The sequence below is a fragment of the Nicotiana tabacum genome, chromosome 18, assembly GCF_000715075.1.
Source record: "Nicotiana tabacum cultivar K326 chromosome 18, ASM71507v2, whole genome shotgun sequence".
Lineage (NCBI taxonomy): Eukaryota > Viridiplantae > Streptophyta > Magnoliopsida > Solanales > Solanaceae > Nicotiana > Nicotiana tabacum.
Genome location: NC_134097.1, coordinates 149,440,658 through 149,460,006, shown reverse-complemented (window position 1 = coordinate 149,460,006; position 19,349 = coordinate 149,440,658). Strand labels below are relative to the sequence as shown.

General features: G+C 33.7%; 2 protein-coding genes across 3 annotated transcripts; both read right to left on the bottom strand.

Moving 5' to 3' along the window:
* Window positions 1-413: 413 nt before the first annotated feature.
* On the bottom strand, window positions 414-3,492 carry LOC107805156 (early nodulin-like protein 18). The gene is made up of 2 exons (XM_016629149.2): window positions 3,189-3,492; window positions 414-1,070 (listed from the first exon to the last, which is right to left on the bottom strand). Exons 1-2 carry the CDS (start codon window positions 3,385-3,387, stop codon window positions 568-570), a joined length of 702 nt encoding a protein of 233 aa, XP_016484635.1. The 5' UTR covers window positions 3,388-3,492; the 3' UTR covers window positions 414-567.
* A 9,019-nt stretch (window positions 3,493-12,511) lies between these two features.
* Window positions 12,512-18,049, bottom strand: LOC107805155 (uncharacterized). Of its 2 annotated transcripts, XR_001652367.2 has the most exons (4): window positions 17,296-18,049; window positions 14,647-14,810; window positions 13,072-14,538; window positions 12,512-12,694 (listed from the first exon to the last, which is right to left on the bottom strand). XR_001652367.2 is itself a non-coding variant. In XM_016629148.2 (3 exons), the coding sequence occupies exons 1-3, from the start codon at window positions 17,903-17,905 to the stop codon at window positions 13,444-13,446; spliced, it is 1,869 nt and encodes a 622-aa protein (XP_016484634.1). In that variant the 5' UTR covers window positions 17,906-18,049; the 3' UTR covers window positions 12,984-13,443. The 2 variants fall into 2 exon arrangements, 1 of the variants encoding a protein (XP_016484634.1); XM_016629148.2 differs by lacking the exon at window positions 12,512-12,694 and having other exon boundaries at window positions 12,984-14,538.
* Window positions 18,050-19,349: the final 1,300 nt, after the last annotated feature.

The window sequence follows — 19,349 nt, the reverse complement described above, 5'->3', positions numbered from 1 at the left end:
ATTAAACTGAAAAACTAAATTTCAGGACGCACTGGATAATTCCTAAATTGCAACCCTTTAAAGTGACTACCTGGTATTATTTCTACTAAAATTTCGTATAAGTTCGAATATTTGGTTAGTTGTACAAGAAAAAAAATCACTGGATCGTCCCATTGGCCTTATTAAATGCCATGTTGCTAACACTTGCATTAGTTACGCAGAAATGTGTGATTATTTTATACGAGATAGAATATAAGAATACATGTATTAATAAACAGTCCCAATATAACATTTCTACATTATCATTCATTATATAACAAATTCATACATATTATTCACTATATAAATAATCTTTGAATTAGAATACATTCACAATTTTGTCACAAACCAAAAAACTCCAAAATGTAGTAAATTGAAAAGAAAAAAGAGAGAGAGAAAGAACAGAGAGCTAACAATTGAAAGAAATAAACGGTGATATTATACAATCAACAGTATAAAACCAAAGCCTCCAATATGCTACTCTATGTACTATAGGTATAAATTGAAGGGTAAATACAACAAAAAAAGAAGAAGCTAAAATTACTATAATCAACAAATACTAAAAACTAAACCAACCACAACAAATATCCAATTTAATTTAGTACCAAAAAACTTAGAAAATGCTAATAGTGAAATAGAATTTGAAGGTTCAGGACTATCATCACTCACTTCATGTGGATGATCAAATGAAGCAGGAACAATTGTATCCGGCACCGATTCATCGTCGCCGGAAATCGGACTCATCGGAGCCTCTGAATCATCATCAGACGGATCCCTGAGGCTCCGAGGTAGTCCTTGACCATGTGTCACATTTATTTTAAAATTCTGACCGTTTTCGCATTGTTCGCCGTCATAATCTCCAGAGAAAAAATAAGTTGTACCAACTTTTAAAAGTGGTACTGCAATTGAAACGGGATAAACTGAAGTTGATGATGGATCTGTTGATGACCATTGTATAGTATCGTTGTTTAAGGCATTGTCGTAATCACAACTTTTGTATGTGGAAAAGTTGTAGGTTTGAATGACTGAATGGTTATTGTCTGTGTTAAAAACTGCATTATTAAACAAAAAAAAAAAAGAATTAGAAGAAGAAATCTTTTAACTATGATATTCAAAAGCATACGAGGATATACAATGCTAGAGTCAGTGGCGAAGTTAGGAATTTCTTCAAAGGTGTTCAAATTTGAAAGAAGTGAAAAGAATTAATCTTCGATAAAGAGTATTTCATATATGTAATATGCCTCTATATAGCCTAATATTTTACTTATATATATAGTGTAATTTTCCGGCAAAGGATGGTCAATTGACCACCTTTTAAGACATGCAACTTCGCCCCTGGCTAGAGCCAAGATTTTCATTATGAGAAGTCAAAATATGAAGAAGCAAATATACGAAAAATCAAGAGAATTTAACATATAGTATATACAATCAACCTCTTTATAACAACGCCATTTATTCCGATATTTTTTGGTTGCTATAGCAAATGTTGCTACAGAGAACATGTAATAATAAGACTAACATGAAAATCGGTTCCAAAATAAACTTGGCCATTACAGTGAAATGTCATTATAAAGAATGGATGCTAATAGAAAGTGGGGTTTGATTGTTTGTATATATATAGCTAAACGGTGTAATTTTTCGGCAAAAATGGCTCCGCCACTGCCTACTAGGAACATATGACACAGTGGTAACTGTGCTGCTAGAATGTAGTATGTATCAGATAAAATAATTGAGGTGCGCGTAAGCTGCTCAAATACCCACATAAAAATCGGTGTGTGTGTGTGGGGGGGGGGGGGGGTGTGTGTTATGACATAGAATGATGAAATGGCTTCATTTTCGGAACATGTGCAAGCATATGGATATGGTCACTACTATCATGTTACTTGTACAATACCTTATCATAACACACATTTCGACAACTAACTTATCAAAGCAGCATAGCATAGCTCATTTGCGTTAAAACAATGCTAAAAGATACAGCTATTTATGATTATAAAATTCCAAAAGTCACCAAAAATCAAGTAAGAGATTAGTAACTCCAAAAAAAGTAAGTACAAAGATTAATGCACTTGGTACAATAGCTGTAATTCATTTACCCTTTGATAATTTCTCTGACCATTCTTTATATACATACGAGAGTATTGAGGCGGGGCCAATATCTCAACCTTATACTTTCTGTATTTTAGAACGACGACTTCAAGTGTTAAAGTTTGTGTTCTAAATTTAACGTTTGCACATGCTTAATAAATTTCTTATCACAAAATACATGAATAGGGCAAAAATTATTGGGTTCGGTCGAACAGTAGCTCAGGTTCTGCCCCGCTCCCCCGATAGTAGTACTAGAATCATACTGTTTTGGTTCTTTTGTTTAGATGGGATTTTTTCCCCAGGAAATTCAGTAGAAGTGATTAACTGAACCACAACAAGCAATAGTAACTTATTTTTTTGCTCCTGAAAATATTGTCAAAATTCAATTTGGAAACTATAGCGCTAAACGTGAAAGTAATTATGAAACTGAAGAATAAGATAAAAAGAACAGACCTAAAATCAGCCAGCATATCAATCAACCACCCATATAAATCTATTCACATACATGATACAAATTTCTTGTATATGTAATATCTAGCAGAAGCAAAAATCCCAAGATCCATAATCCATTTCCAATCAAGATTGAAGGGGCTTTGGAGCAACGATAAAAAATTGTCTCATTTATAGGTCATGAGTTCGAGTAGTATAAGCAGCCAGTAATGCTAGTATTAGGTTACACTGTCTACATCTCACCCTTTAGCTTGTGGCCCTTTCTCTGAAGTTGCGTGAATGCGGGTACTTTGTGCACCGTTTTTTATCGGCCCATGTACTTTTAGTTTTATCACACATTTAGATACGGAGTTATCTTAATTAAGATTCAACCCCCCAGAGAAAGAAGAAAATTTACAGTTATCATATAAACAACCATATCAGAAATACAGTGAAGAAATTTTAACCAAATCATCTATAATAAGTAAAATCAGTAATCTGGCTAACAAAATACATGCTACAACATGTTAAATCACAGTGATCGTTTTTTTTACACTATCAGTATACATAAGTTAAAATCTAACGGAGAATTGCTTTAAGCAGTAAACCATAACCCCAACAGAATTTACAAGGTATTGATCAGGAAAACTTACTGAGAAAATCACCGAGGCTGAAATTTTTGCCAGCAACCCATTTTCCATAATTAACAGTAGGTTTTTCAAGATTATCAAACCAACCCAAAGAATCACCTACTGTGTAATTCTTATAAGCATCAGCTGATCTTGAAAAGGAAGTGAAGAAAAGAAGTAGAAGAAGAAACCATTGAAGTTTACTGTTGAAATTCTGTTCCATTCTTTGTTTGGAAGATATTTTTTGTTGTCCAAAAGAAACAGAAGAAGAAAGAAGAATAAAGGCAAAGATGTATTAGCAAGAAAAGTGCTGGCACAGTGGCACTAGCCTTTTGTTTTGTTTTTATAAAGAAGACCTTGTTCTTCTTAAATTTACTAAAATGGTTATCTTTTTATTTGAGCTGTATTTTCTTTTTGATTGTGTTGATTTTTCCAATTACAGACATTATTTATGTTTAAAGTCTTGTTCTACCTCGTTGTGGTTGAGTTGTAAGTACTCCGTCATCCTTAAATAGAGGTTTCGAATTCGAGTCCCTGAGTATGTATTCATCTTTGTTAGGAAGCGTTTTACCCCAATATAGGACTTCCTCATGTGAATCCGAATTTAACCGAGTCCTAATACAGATATCGAATACCGAATAGGAAACCAAAAAAAAAGGTCTTGTTCTACCAGTTTCTGTCATTGAATTATCTTATATATATGGATAATATAAAATTTCTTTTATATTACCGGTATATTTTTAATTTGTTACAATTTCACGTATTTTCTAGGTTTAATTTCTAGTCTCACTTTTTAAGAATGATTGGCTCGATAATAAAAATATTATTTACACTATCAGTATATAAAAGTTAAACTCATCTGTCATGAGTTATGCGGACATAGTTCGTTTGACCATTTGACCCTTACAATTAATCCTAATATTCAATCCTTGGTTTTCAATATCGAATAGGAGTGCCTCTAAATTTCCGAACTTAGGACTTCGGTTCTTGTTTTAGGGTGTTATAGCCCCTAGTATTCGAGACTGAATTTTGAGGGCTCGAATACTATCGATCTGATACGGATGATCTGCAACCCCTGATTTTAGACTAGTCTTCAAAACGAGGGTAGCACGCTTACTATTGCCTCGTTAAAAAACTTTCCATAAAATCCATTTCGGGAAGAACCCGGTCTAAGGGAAAAAGAGTGCAACACGTGATTTTCAAACTTAATCCTTAGATTTGACTTTGATTGAGTACCTGCATGGGTTAGTTCAAAGCGTAATAAACCACAAAGAAGTTTATGTGTTCATACCTTACCAGTAGTACCGCTTTAAGTGTGCCACATTGCAGTTGCAGGGTAGTTGTACACTACTTCCACACTTTATCTAATATGAGCCTTTTCTAGTTATACCACTGACTCTTTACGGTCCTCCCAGTTCGAGACTAGTTTCCCGTCATTAGGGTTCTTGGTATGCAGTGTGACTTTCCTCAATACCAAGTCCCCAGCTTGAAAGTGTCGAAGGTTTGCCCTTCGGTTGTAATATCTTCCTATTTGTTGCTTTTGAGATGCTAACCGGACTAGGGCAGCTTCTCACCTTTCGTCTGCTAAAATTTAAGCTTATGGCTAAGGCCTCGTCGTTTGATGTCTCCGTAGCATATTAGAACCTTAAACTCGGTTCTCCTACCTCTACCCGAATTAAAGCTTCTGCACCGTAGACTAGAGAGAATAGTGTTTCACCGGTGCTCGGCTTCAAAGTTGTTCGATATACCCATAGGACCTCGAGCAAAATTTCTTTTCGCTTTCATTTTGAGTCGGTCAATCTCTTTTTCAGGTTCTGTAATATGACTCTGCCTGACCGTTCGCACTCGGGTGGTAAGGGGTCGATAGGATCTTTTTGATTTTGTGGTATTCGAAGAACTAATTAACCTTGCCGCTGATGAACTATCTCCCATTGTCACACGTGATCTCGGCCAGTATCCTAAACTAGCATATTATATGATCCCACATGAAGTCAATGACCTTCATTTCCCTAACTTTCTCGAACGCCTGTGCTTCAACCTACTTGGAGAAGTAATCGGTCTTAAGTAAGATGTAATGGGCCCTACCGAGTGCCCACCGCAAAGAACCTACATATACATTCTTCATTTCATTAATGGCTAAGGGAAAAGGATCAAGTGAAGCATTTCCCCCAGTTGGTAGATCATCGGGGCGTGCCTTTGACATTCGTTGCACTTTTGAACAAAGTCTTTTGCATCCTTTTCCATCTCGTTCCTGTAATAACCATCCCTGATCAATTTTCGAACTAACGATTATGCTCCTAAATAGTTTTGGCAAGTACCTCATAGACTTTCCTCATCACGTAATCAGTCTCCCGAGGACCCAATCACCTCGCTAACGGTTCAAACAACGATCTTCGATATAGTTTTCCTCCAACAAAGCTAAAACTGGCCGCCTTAGTTCGTAGGACCCTTGATTTTTTGGGATATGATGGCAATTTCCCTTTCTGAAGGTAGTCTATGTATTTGAGAGTTGTGTTTAGCAACATTCACAATGTAGTCATATGGGGTTTGAGAGTCGTGTTTAGGAGGAGAACTTTACGGGACAAGTGTTAGTGTGTCACTTATGTTTGCGTCTTCATGAGGTTGTTCTCTCGATATTTTATACTCTTTTTTCTTATAGTGGATTGCTCATCTCCGTCCATGGACGTAGGTCGATTGGACGAACCACGTTAAATATTTATGCTTCTTTTGGTATATTTTTCTTTTATTGTCTGATTTATTGTCGTTCAAAAATTTGGTTTACTAGCTTCCGCATGACACCTGATATTACTCACATGAAAGTAATATCAAAGTGTAACTAATTCATCTCATTTAATGTTGATGTCTCGTTTTCTATTAAGTATCTAATCTAATAGTGTCGTCGAACACAAACTTTTCATTTCAAAAGCAGCAACTAGTTATTATATATGATGTGCGTTTTCCGTATTTAAATTTTAATTAAGTTAAAAAATTGATAAATTCAGACAACAAATAAATGAACTAAGATTCTTTTCCTAACTACTACTAATAAATACGTGAAACAGAGTCCTCTTTAGTACACGTCATTTTCCATGAATTTCACTTTAGACCTTGTACTGTGTTAATGGATATTTATAGCTAATTGGAACAGTATATCCAAATAGGGATGACAGTGGGGCGAGGCGGGTACGGGACGGGTTGATACCTAACTCGCAAAAATTTAAATTCGAACATGCGTAGCATTTTTCATGTTTTCAACCCATCCCGGCCCGCCTCGTCCCTTTGTCATCCCGATATCCAACAGTAGTAGTTATTAAAGATGGACAAACAAATTAAATGTTGGGGGCAAGTAGAGTTTGGTTTGATGTCAATTCTCAAGTTCATTGTAATATTAGCGTATGTTGATTAGTTTTTGTCAAATATATAAGGAAATAATGAAACTTTACGAATGCGCCTTTAGACTAACAATTTATATTTTATAGTAATAAGAGATTTTTAAGAATTCTACTTTGGTCTATTGGTGTTCATAATATTCAGAAACTTGGCTATGAAAAATTAGGATTGAGGAACATGGACGACAAATTCCATTGTGTAATAGGATACATTTAGATCGAGTTTTGGAAATAATTTTATTTTACATGATTTTAAGAGCCCATTTGGAGATAAGAATTTTTTCACTTTTTTTTAGATTTTTTTTAATTGTTTTCGAAATTAATGTTTGGTTATAAAATTTTCAGTTTCACTTGAAAATGAATTTTAGAATTTTTCGAAAATTTGAAAAACTCCAAAAAAATTGTTTTTCAAAATTTTCACTCAGATCACTCACAAAACTTCAAAAACAACCCAAAATTATATTCATGTCTAAACACAACTCAATTTTCAATATCATTTTCACTTTTTTTTTTTGTTGAAATTTTACTATTCTTATGTCTAGGCGGCCACCTATTTCATTCTTTTTTAACACATTTATTCATCATAATTTAGTACCTATAAAACGACGATTCCAGTGGTTAATGCAAGATATGATCAAACCATAATATGAAGAAGGGTATATGCTTTTAACCTTTTTAAAAGATGACTATGTTTTAGGTACTGAGAGAGGAGAATAAATCTTCGACCAGAGTTACCGTGGAGTGGTAAGTAATGTTCATCGTTAACCAAAGGTTTTGTGTTACAACTCTGGATATGGGGTCATTTTGGTTATGGAGCGATTTACCTTTTAATGTGAAATTTTTCGATGCAAATTAGAATTTAATTGGATCCCAATACAGATATCGAATATCGGGTAGAAAACACAAAAAGGAGGATAGAAAGTACATGTTGGTCGGCAAAGAATCTACCGTTCTGTTTTTTGCAGAATTATTTTATATTTTTCTGTTAACAAAAGACAGAAGTAGAAGTTGAAGTGTTAATTCAAAGAATAAAATGTAATGGCAGAATTGCAGATAAATTTCAAAATAAATGGTATTTTACTATTGTTTATACATTTGCAGAGAATTTAGCATTCCATGTGCTTCAGGGGTCACGTGTCCTCTTCTCCTTTGTTATTCACTTATTATTACTCAAAAAAACATTATCTTTATAGTCCCAAAAAATATCTCAGTCAAGATTACTTCTTGTTGACGGTCAAGTACACTGAATTCTCGTGCTTTGCTAAAATAAAAGTATTTTACTATTTTCTAACATTTAAATTCCCTCAAAAAAATAAAAATTATATGACCTACACTTTCATTATTTTAACATTTAATATATTATTTTGTCCTAAAATATGGTAAGAATTTTAATCTATTTAGAAATTTCAAATTACTAGAACCTTTTATTAGCACTACCTACATTAAAAGAAGAAGAAAAAAGCACAAACAAAAGGAAAAAGCATAAATTTCACTATTGGAATGCTGATCTTCAAATAAGCGACATGGAAAATCAATGTTGTTTCCTCGTCTATTGGAAATAATATTTTTATCCTCACAACGTAGAGGTAAAGTCTGTATACACATTACCTTTTTCAGATTCCACGATGTGTGATAATACTGGGTATATTGTTATTGTGGAAAATTAGCGTTGAGTGTATTTTGTTTTATCCTATATTTATTTGAACTTCAAATTAAAAACTAATTAAAGATGAGCTTTTCCTTTTTGATTTCCTGTAATTCACACCACATAAGATTTATTAAAAAAGAAAATACTTTTTACCAAAAAAAAAAAATTGATCTATTAAACGTAAAGAAATTATATCCATCCCACCAAATCTCATCTTAACAACTAGGGGAAATTACATATTTAGCCGATCAACTAAAAATAATTATATTTACTAGCCAATATGCAAATAATATATACTACTGATAATGTATAAAATATATACTTTTTATATATTATATAATATATATATAAATATACAAAAAAAATATTAATAAGGTGAGCTTACCGAGGAGAACTCGACAAAATAGCACGGTCTAGCCAATTTTCTGACTGGTCATTCAAAAATAGCCAGCGTTTGCCAAGTCATTGAAAAATAACCACTATTTTGCTGCAACAGAGACCGGTCTAGCATAATATACTGGAGTTCGGTGCACTTGTGTATGAACTTCCAGCATATTATGCTGCACCGGTATACTTTGTTGGCTCCAGTATAATATACTGGAGACTGGAACACCGGTGCTCCAAACTCCAGTATATTATGCTAGACCGGTATATTATACTGGAACTCCAGTATATTATGCTGAAGTATTTTTTCGGATTTTAAACAATGTTTTTGTTCAAATTTATCTTTATATAAAAAATAATTAAATTTTGATTACTTTTGAAATTGTGACTATTTTTGAACGATAACTTATAAATCTAACTATTTTTGAATTCCCTAGTAACTCTATTCTCGTCGAGTCCAAGGCCAAATTCCAAAGCAATCATATTTTGTGAATGATATAATTAGAATCTTATCTGCTGGCATGAAAGTGATAGTGTCGGTGCTATACCATGGTTTCATTCATGTGATATTGTTAGCTGTATCGTTAGCTGTATCATGTGATATCGTTTGCTTTGCTGAAGTTTTTTTATCTTGGATTCATTAGTTTTGTCATAAAGTTTTTTCAAAATATTGAAGTTATTTAATTCATTTGTAAAAACTTCAACACTATATAAGTTGAAGTTTTTGAAAAAACTTTCTAACATACTAGGTAAATAATCAGATTTATCTAAGTCATAAATTTTGGAAACAATAAACGTGAAAAAAACAGAATTATCATGAAAAGAATCACTAAGTGTGACCTTAAACTTCCCGTACGTGAAAATATTCACAAATTATTGTCTACTAACTTACGTAATTATTTATAATTTATTTTTAAATAATCTGATAAACATACTTATGGCAATCATCCCATGAACTGAAGTTTCATAGCAGCACCAACAGCAGCAGCAGCAGAAGAAGAAGAAGAAGAAGAAGAAGAAGGAGAAGGAGAAGGAGAAGGAGAAGGAGAAGGAGAAGGAGAAGGAGAAGGAGAAGGAGAAGAAAGGAGACTGAAATTATTTAAAAAGTGGGTACAAGTTAAAAAAATTTAAAAAATGGGTATAGGTTAAATGGGGGCGACCAAATAGGGCGCCCCGTGCAATTTTTACTTATATTGTTGACCCACCCCTACCTTAGGTCCTTCAATTTTCTAGTATTTTTTAGGGATTGTTATATATTTATACACTATTGGAAACTTTATTACCCTCCATATTCAAGTTTCAATTTAATTACCTCCTATATACAAATTTACCAATTATATACATTTTAGGAATTAAATGAGTATACCTTTATATTAGCAATCAATTATTTCTCATCCATATTCTCTCTCCCCCGTGCTCTCTCTCTCTCTCTACACCTCTCTTTATCTTTCATTCCCTAATTCCAGTAATGCAGAGCAAAAGAAAAGAGAGCAACAATTCCATCATTGATAGCCATTAAAAAGCTTTGAAGCTTTGAATTTAGATTTGGGTTTTCAAAAAACATTATTTGTTTGAATTGGGTGTTGTTGCAAACAATTGGGAATTCTCTCTACGTCTCTCTCTATCTCCCAGTTCCTAATTTCATTAATGTAAAACAAATAAAACGAGAACAACAATTCCACCATTGACAGACATTAAAAAGCTTTGAAGCTTTGAATTTGAATTTGGGTTTTCAAAAATTATTATTTGTTTGGATTTGGTGTTGTTGCAAATAATTGGGGATATGGTTTGGAGTTTATATCTCAATTTTGAGGTTGTTTTGGTGAAGATTAGACTTGATTTTGGCTGAATTGGAAGAAGAAGACGACGTGACATACATTATACTTAAGAAATTGGAGTACAATTGTAGTAAAATTATAGAAAAATTGTATTATGTTGTTTATATTTTTATTTTTTTAATTATTGTATGAAAGTTGAATAATATTGTATAAAAATTATATTTAAGTTGTATGATATTGTAGTTGTATATAATTGAATAGAAATAATATATGAAAATTGTAGATAAGTTGTATAATATATAATTAGTTGTATAAAATTTATTTTTACTATATATAAATCAGATACAAAATATACAAAAAACATATTGTATAAAATTTGTATAAAAATTGTACAAACTTCTTGTTATTCCAAATTCAGCAACAACCAAACCACAGCTTCCACTGGGTAAGAACCTAAGAATTGTCGAAAAGGCAGTAATCGAGTGGTGGGAGGGGAACATGATTTGGTGTTCGTTCACATACTGACTTCCTTGACCAGAATACTCTTTGTCATTGCACTTCTCAATTCTTACAAGTACCATAATTCCCTTTCTTGTTACTAATTTAATATGCAAGTAATTAAGCTTTTTATATTATCTTATATTGACATGTGTGACACAAAGGAATAGGACTGCTCCTCAATATTCTATATATTTCGCTACTTAACTTATTGAGGAAGCTTTTTACTTGTAACCAATAACCAGGCATTTCTGGAGGAATGTGTAGCTACTCGTACTTCCAGGGAGAAGCATCCTGCCCAAGTTTCAAATGCTTTTGGAAAATTCGTTATTATTCAAAGCACTCCGTTTACTCGAGATATGGGGAGAAAGAGAGACTTCGGAGAAAAGAGGGGATATAGGAGAGAAAAAAGAAAAATTGCGTAACTAAATCCCTTGATTGAAGTCACAAATAATGGATTGTGAGCCTTTTAAGGTGGATTGTATATATTTTGTAAACAAAACTTGTTTATGCCGGGTAGTTAACTAAACATGGACATTTAGGGTAATAAAATTTTCAATAGTGTATAGGTATGTAAAAATCCTATTTTTTTTTTTATTTCCTACTTCATATTCAACATTCATATTTTCTTCGTATAAATTCCAGCACATAAGGTTGGAACTCCAGCGCACGAAAAGTTCCAGCATAATATACGGGATTATGAAGCTCCTGCATATAAACTTCCACCATATTACGATGGAACTCCCGCACATTATAAAATTCCAGCATATTATGTTGGAAACTCATATGTAAAAAATTCGACATTATGCTGGAATATTTTTCGGAATTTTAAGAGTACATGTCTTTGTTTAAATTTTATCTTTACATGTAAAGTGGCTAAATTTCAATTATTTTTGAAACTGTGGCTATTTTTCAATTATCATGTGTAAATATAGCTATTTCTAATTTATTTATTTATTCCAAAAATAATTCAGACTTATCTCTTACATTCTCTTCTATCTCGGTCTATTTCACCGAATGAATGGCATGCAAGAAGTCATAATTAATGTGTCTTAAAAGACGACTCATTTAGTATTGGAATGAAATCCGTTCTGTTTGAATGACAGGATTCATATAACTACAATAACAAAGTTAGTTCCATGTGTAGTTGACTGACTGATTGCAGAGGCGGAGCCATGATTTTAAACTTATGAGTTCGGGATTCTAGCTCTTTTAAGTTACTGGGTTCTAAAATAATAATTTGTATATATTTCGTGAATTTCACAAGATAAATACAGAATCTGCTCAAAAGCTACTGGGTTCGACCGAACCCGTAAGCGTAAGGTTAGCTCCGCCCCTAACTGATTGAGATTGGATACTAAATATTGAATTATTGAAAATTGAAGAGTTATAGCAAATACATTGTCACATGAGCTTTCATGAACCTACAAATAAGGATGTTTAGGGGGTCGGGCCTCATCGCGTTAATTTTGGGCTGATAGTATTTGGCCCAACCCATTTATGGGCCAGATTTCAAGTCCAAGCCTGGCTTGACCCATAGGGATTGGCTTGGGCTAGAAATGGGCCCAAAAGGTTAGTAAATATTTTTTCTTCTTTATCAAATTTCTTTAATAGACAAAATGTTTTTGGCACCAAATTTGTAAGCTTGGATTAAAGATCATAGAATGTAATACAATTTCATTTGTTAGGAGCATCCACCAAACTATGCTAATTTACCATGGTCAAGTAAAATTAAGCAATGTACATCATATGCAAAAGACACATGCCATGCACTTGTTGGCTGGGTGCGCACCAGGCGCGAGTACTTTTCCTCCTCTAGCTCATGATCTTCCCCTAGACAAATGAACCAACTGTTAATTTCTCGTATGCAAATAAAAAAATAGTTGTAGCAAATATAAATATACATGCCAAGTTTTTAGAAAAACTTAGAAAGGGAAAAGAAAGAAGGAAAACACACACACACACACAATAGGCGCTCTAGTGTTTCTATGTTTTCATTTCCTTGCAAAGCAATGACAGTGTTTGAGGTTGGTTTCTTTTTTATGCCAAGCAATGACATTGATTCACAGGCAAAATGCACAAAAAGAGACTCAGTTACAGAAGGTTGACAAGCAAAGAGACATTGAGTGCCAAACATCAACATATATTTCTGAAAATAACCAAAGTTCTGAGTGGCAATATGAAAGAATTGTAGCTAATTCAAGACATACAATTAGGTGACATCCCTCACGGAAAAGCAAAATGAAAGACTTGAAATGCTCTGGGTGCCACCTTAGCAAATTGTAGCAACAAGGTTTCTAGAGCTAGCGGCAAATACTCGATCGATCTCCAGATTTAGCGAAGATGATCATCAGCAAAAATGAGCAGCCAAATATGGCCTAAGAATCAATCACAATGTCATTACTGCATCATGTTGACTCCGAACGAATGCCTTCAGTTGAACGAATTCTTCAAACACGTAGCAGTTCAGTTTGCCCTTTCTGTTCTCCTCCACTCTTTTTGTCTTCAATACCAACATGTACGATCCATCAAACAATAGGCAGAAATCGTAAGCTTTAACAGTAGATACACTGAAGAACGCGCTATGATGGATGACAAACAACTGCATTACAAGATAATTCGCTATCCACAACCCACATAGCAAACTGTTCAAGTCGTTTTTGTATCGTCTCTGAACCTATCTCAGGTGACCAAAAGGCAAACTTCTTTCCATTCCTTGAAGAGGTTTGGTTAGAATCCATATAACTGATGTTCAAACTAAAATCAGTTTCATCAACCCTGTTAAATGTAGTTCTCTTTTGTTCCAATAACTTCTCGACTAAATTTACAAAATTTCTCTCGGTGGCAATTGAACCTCTTGTCTTCAAATTGGCAATCGAGGCAACAATTTTGTCCAGAACATTGTCAACCCAAATCTTTAAAGCAGATGATGAATTTCTAATGAAGACTAGTTTAAAGTTCTTCCCCAAGAAAAAGTCATTTCCCGCCGGATCATAGGAATCAAGAAATGAATCACTGCTGAGAGGAATCACGTCACTATCCACAACCCATGTGCTGTATTTAAGTTCCAATGACTTTCTTATTACATGGGCCTTCACAACAATATCTTTACCCAATTTTTCATGCGATTTATCAAAGTTGATTGAGTTTTGTAACCTAATACTGTCAAAAAATTGGTCTGTGTCAATCACCGGATAGCCCCTTCTCGCAAGATCCAGAAGCAAATCCGTCTGTGGACCCAATATTACATAGTTTTGGATATTCAATCTATCAAAGTGGCAGAGAAGATTCCTAATAATTGACTCTGACACCTGTTGTAGGTTCACATATATTATAGTCTTCAATTTCTGAACTGACTGAAGAACAGGCACCAAATCATCAGAACTGTGCACGACTCTACCAGGGAAAACTTCCTTGAAACAGAAATCATACCACTTCAGGCTGCGCAAAGATTGCAGCTTCAAAAGATTAAGATCAAAAGACTTTTCATCCACTAAAGAAGAATCTGGCCCAACTGACTTCCCATAGTTAACACCAGCATCGCGATGCGACACACTAAAAGCTCGCTCATGCAAAAGGTTGGTATAAATATTAAAGTAACCACGTGCATGGATAAATTTAATGAACCAAGGTGTCCAGATTCTTTCTCCCATCTTTTTGTACCATCCTGTTGTCACCTACAAAACAAAATTACATGTTACCTAAGAGTGCTAGTTAATTTTAATAGGTTTACCATTAATTTTACTTATATATGCGAAGAGAAGAGAAAATTCACGCTACACTACCATCCCGTCTAGAACTGGCTTCAATCCTTTGGCCTTGTGTATGTCATACCATATGCGGAATTCTTTCCAAGGTCTTGGAAACAGAAGTTGACCCCAAGTGCCGACCAACTGGTACAAGAAAAGTTGAGTTCCATCATCAATCTGCATCTTGTTTCCATGTTTACCTGTTAGTCAAAACCTATTTAGATCACTTGAATTCAAGCAGCAGAGAAATGTAGAGATTGTTACAAAGGATGTTAAGAATGAGAAAATTCCAAGAGGATAGAAGTACTCCACTATGCTAAGCAACACATAAACCTTCAAACAACAATGATGGACATGTATTCTTCAAAATGGGGACAGAAAAAAAAACCTTATCAGTTAAAAATCGAAAGGAAAAGCTTAACGTGAGCAGATTATAGGATAATATAAATTTTAGGAAGCATACAGGAAGGTTATGGAATTTTATGCTATTTGGGGAGCAGACTGCTATGCAACAAAAATGTGGAATAGTAGAAGTGCTCAAAGGCTAATTGCATGTGACTTGCAATAGATCTATGAGTTCTGTCTTCTGTAATGTCAAATCCCAAATTGATAAAAGCACACTCAGAAATGTAAAAAAGCACACATTTATCCTAAGTTTTCAACATGAGTGTTTAACATACAAACATTCAAGAATCCCCTGGTTTTATGGACGTAGAATCACATAACAATGCTCGCGGGGTAGCTCAAAAGGCTATGAGGGTGAACTTTGATGATTATATTACGATCCAAGATATTTATCTCCATGGGAGTGTTATCAAAAGATATTAAATAGCTCAAGGGATACAAATCTGGTTTTGACAATTAAGGGCATGGATGGTTAAGTTTTCTCCTAATATGAAAGACTGAGAAGGAACTAATACTCCCTCCGGTCCAAAATAAGTGATTTTTTGGTTGTTTTCACACATATTAAGAAATTCACCTTTTAACATTAATTAGCAATGAAATTGACCATATTAACCTTCACTATCTCTTCACATAAACACTCCTAACACATACTCCAACATTAATTACTCCAAGGGCAATGTAGGAAAAAAATAATTAATTCACTCTTGAAATCTGGAAAAATCACTTATTTTGGACCACAAGAAAAAAACCAAAAAATCACTTATTTTGGACCGGAGGGAGTAGTCTATAGTGAATATGTTGGACTTCAGCACTCTTCATCTGAAAATGCTCACTTGAACATAGTAAGATCTGTCTTAAAATGGAAGTTATAGGAGTTAAATTCTTAAATTACATTCTTTCTTCGTTAATTTTGTCTTTCTTATAGTGAATGCCAAGGAGAGATAGCAGGACGGGATTTTATAAGCATTATCTTCTGAAGCAATAGGAAATTAGGGATAGCAGGACGGGACTTCATAAGCTTTATCTTCTGAAGCAATAGGAAATTATAAATATACAAAGAAATAACTCCTACAATTATATACATCCCAACTTCTCTGCAGCCATTTGGAGAGAAACCGGATCCCGTCATACTTCTATGCCAGTAATAGACACAATGAATGTTACCCAAGAAGAAGCTGCGGTACATATTTACATGTGATACATAGTTATGATTCACAAGATGAAAGCTGCAGACAACCCCTATTTCATTTCTTTCCACTAAAACAAAGTGCATTTATCCAAGGAAAAAACTTATACCAGAAAGATTTATTTCACTATCATGTATCCACAGATGATCCCTTCCAATGTTCCTAATAATATATTGCTTTGAATCACGAATAGTGACAGGTTTGCATTTTGCTCCCTGACATAAAATGTATCTCGCTAAGAGTAGACTTCTTTAGCATATACATCAATATACTTTAAAAGTTTGATAATAACATCATAACGCTGAAGTTAAGCATAACATGGCTGACTTAAAATGATTAAATTACTAAGACACTTAGATTGGAATTAGAGACCAAAGGCACGCTCTATTGGAAAGGAGAATGATAATAATTTGGATTGCTAAATTCAATTTTTTTCTTTTTATATCTGGAAAGGCGAAATGCATTTGCAATTTCGGCAGGGAATCAGCTAAATGTAGTAATTCTAATGCCTCCTAATCATCAGATGGCAACATTCATAATACCACATTAAACCAATATAACACCTAATGGGCTTACAATATGGCTGAACAATAAAAGGAAAACGAAAAATGAGTTAGAGAAAAGTAAAAACAATCCAGTTGTCAACATCAAAGCATAAATACATAAGTACTCTGACACCTAGCACTGGTGCAGTTATCTGAAAATCTTAAGAAGGAACTAACTGTTTAAATACCTACATCTAAATAAAACATAGCTACTAAACTATCAGTCTATTTTTGGGATAACAAGATATCCGAAGGCCAGTGGTGCATGGTTCGAAACTCGGTGGATAATGAGCCCGCCCCTCTACCCTTGTCCACTTAAATAGCACGCTTTGCACCTAACTCACGCATCACAAGATGTGCTCTTACCACTATCAGTAATAACAATCTATCCAACATTATAAGTTCACAGAAATATAATTACAGCTTACTCAATTACAACCATACCATCAAAAACCATTTCTTTTACAAAACTTAGATCCCTAATGTTACCCAACCACAAAATACAAAGCAGCAATAGCAGTCAAAAGAAACATAACAAACTTAAGTACCTGCAACAAACCTTGGCCGCTGCAATGAAGCTCCATAAATCATAGGACTAAAATTGGACTCATTATAATAATAATTCTCAATCAAACTTTTCAAGAACCTAAAATAAAGAGGTGACAACTCAAGATCATCCTCTACAACAAATGCAAATTCATCATCTGAACTAGGCCACCAAGCTTCCAACCACTGAGCTTGAAGTCCAGCATTTGAAGTCCTATAATGCACCAACTTTTCACCAAATTCCCAATTAAACCCATCAACAAAATCAAGAATTCTTTTAGAAAGATTCAATCTTTCGTCAATTACCACATACCCTTTTGAGGAATCTTGAAAATGATCAATGTATATATGTAAATGAACAACATGGTTATCATATTTTGCTTTGGAAAGTGAATTTAGGCATCTTGAAAGGGACTCAAAGCGATTAAAGGTGAGAACTTTGATGATGAAAGTGAAGTTTTGGTGAGTTTGGGGGTTGTTGTAAGGATTAAAAGAGAAAGATTTGGTGGAATTTAAGTTTGATGGGTGAAAAGAGAAGAGGAAAAGAGCAGAAAGAGTGAGCAGTATGAAAAGTGGGATAAAATTTTTTAGGGTTTTCTTGGGTTGTGCCATATGATTGTAATTTTGATGAATTATATCATCACTTTTTTGAGGTTTTTGTGGATTTTATAACACAGAAAGTTTTCATGTTGGATCTTGAGAGTGGAAGAAGGGAGAAGAAGAGTGTGAATACTGAAGATCATGGGAAGTTTTACTTGGACAACTTGCACCCCAAGATTTTGTCATAATTATAATTGTAGTCCCCTAAGTCTGTTTTTTGAGCTCAGCATAACATCTGGTATTCTGATCTGATGCAATTTTGTAATCAAGTTTAAAAGGTTGATGGGAATTTAGTAAATCCAATTATATTGATTTTTAACTAATTTAATTATTAATTTATGTCATGATTGTAAATCTTTCAAACTTGACGTTGAGCTTAAACTAATTTTTTATTAGTTTATATTTATGATAAAAATTAACATAGATAATGGTTTTAATAATAATATACTTATAGAGTTGTGAAGTCAACTTAAAGTGGAGCCTAGAAGCAACGACAGAGTTATTTATGCGTGACCTATAACTTATAGGCTATAAGTTACAGATTCGAGCAGTGAAAACAATCATTAATGCTTGAATTAGTGTAAGCTATCTACATTACATCCTTGGAAGGTGCAACCCTTCTTCAAATCCTACGTGAATGCGAAATGCTTTACGTATTAGACTGCCTTATAGAGTTGTGAAGTTCAAATTAGTGTAGTTATTTTAATATTGTCTCATATTATCTCAACGACCTAACTTACCTGCAAAAAAAAAAGAAGGAAAACTCATCAAACTATTTCTAAAGGAGAAATTCAATCAACTAAACTAATAAGGCTAGAATTTAAAGTCTCCTCTTAAAAGGTCATATTATAGATATGCGGTTGGGCCACTGAAGGACAAGGTACCCAAACACATCCAGGGCCTATGGGCCTATATTTGTGTATCCCTACTAGAATTGGGCTATTCACGGTGGCTCGTCCTCGTGGCCCGCTTCCCTTTCAACTGTTTTCTTTTATCTTAGTAATTCAAAATTAGCCTAATTTATAACAGTTAATTTCTAACTGCTAATTAGAAATTAGTTACAATTTTAAAATTAATAATTTTTTTATATAAAAATAAAATCTAAATAAAAATACATTAATTACGCCAAAGTTCTCCTTTAATTATTAGAAAAAAGTAAACAATGAAAATAAATGGCTACTTGTGTAAAATACCTATATAATATATGCATTTGAAACATAAATACTAATGCAATCACGTTCAACCAATAAGATCAATATCGAATTTCCATGCCAAAGCATCTATTTGTGTTCAATGTTAGAGCTGATTATTCACATACCAAGAAAATTATACAGAGAATCTTATTCAAAGAATAAGTTTTTATCAAAAGAGATATTGGAAGTACCAATACATTCCTTCTGCAAACAAGAGTATCGAATGTATTCTCAAAGTTTAAAGATAAGATTTAGAGTCGTGA

Coding starts and splice junctions, on each gene's coding strand:
- LOC107805156 (XM_016629149.2), bottom strand. CDS start 3,387: ATGGAACAGAATTTCAACAGTAAACTTCAATGGTTTCTTCTTCTACTT. Junction 1,071..3,188: donor CAGCCTCGGTGATTTTCTCA/GTAAGTTTTCCT, acceptor TTAATAATGCAG/TTTTTAACACAGACAATAAC.
- LOC107805155 (XM_016629148.2), bottom strand. CDS start 17,905: ATGGCACAACCCAAGAAAACCCTAAAAAATTTTATCCCACTTTTCATA. Junction 14,811..17,295: donor GCGGCCAAGGTTTGTTGCAG/GTACTTAAGTTT, acceptor TTTGACTAACAG/GTAAACATGGAAACAAGATG. Junction 14,539..14,646: donor AGCCAGTTCTAGACGGGATG/GTAGTGTAGCGT, acceptor TTTGTTTTGTAG/GTGACAACAGGATGGTACAA.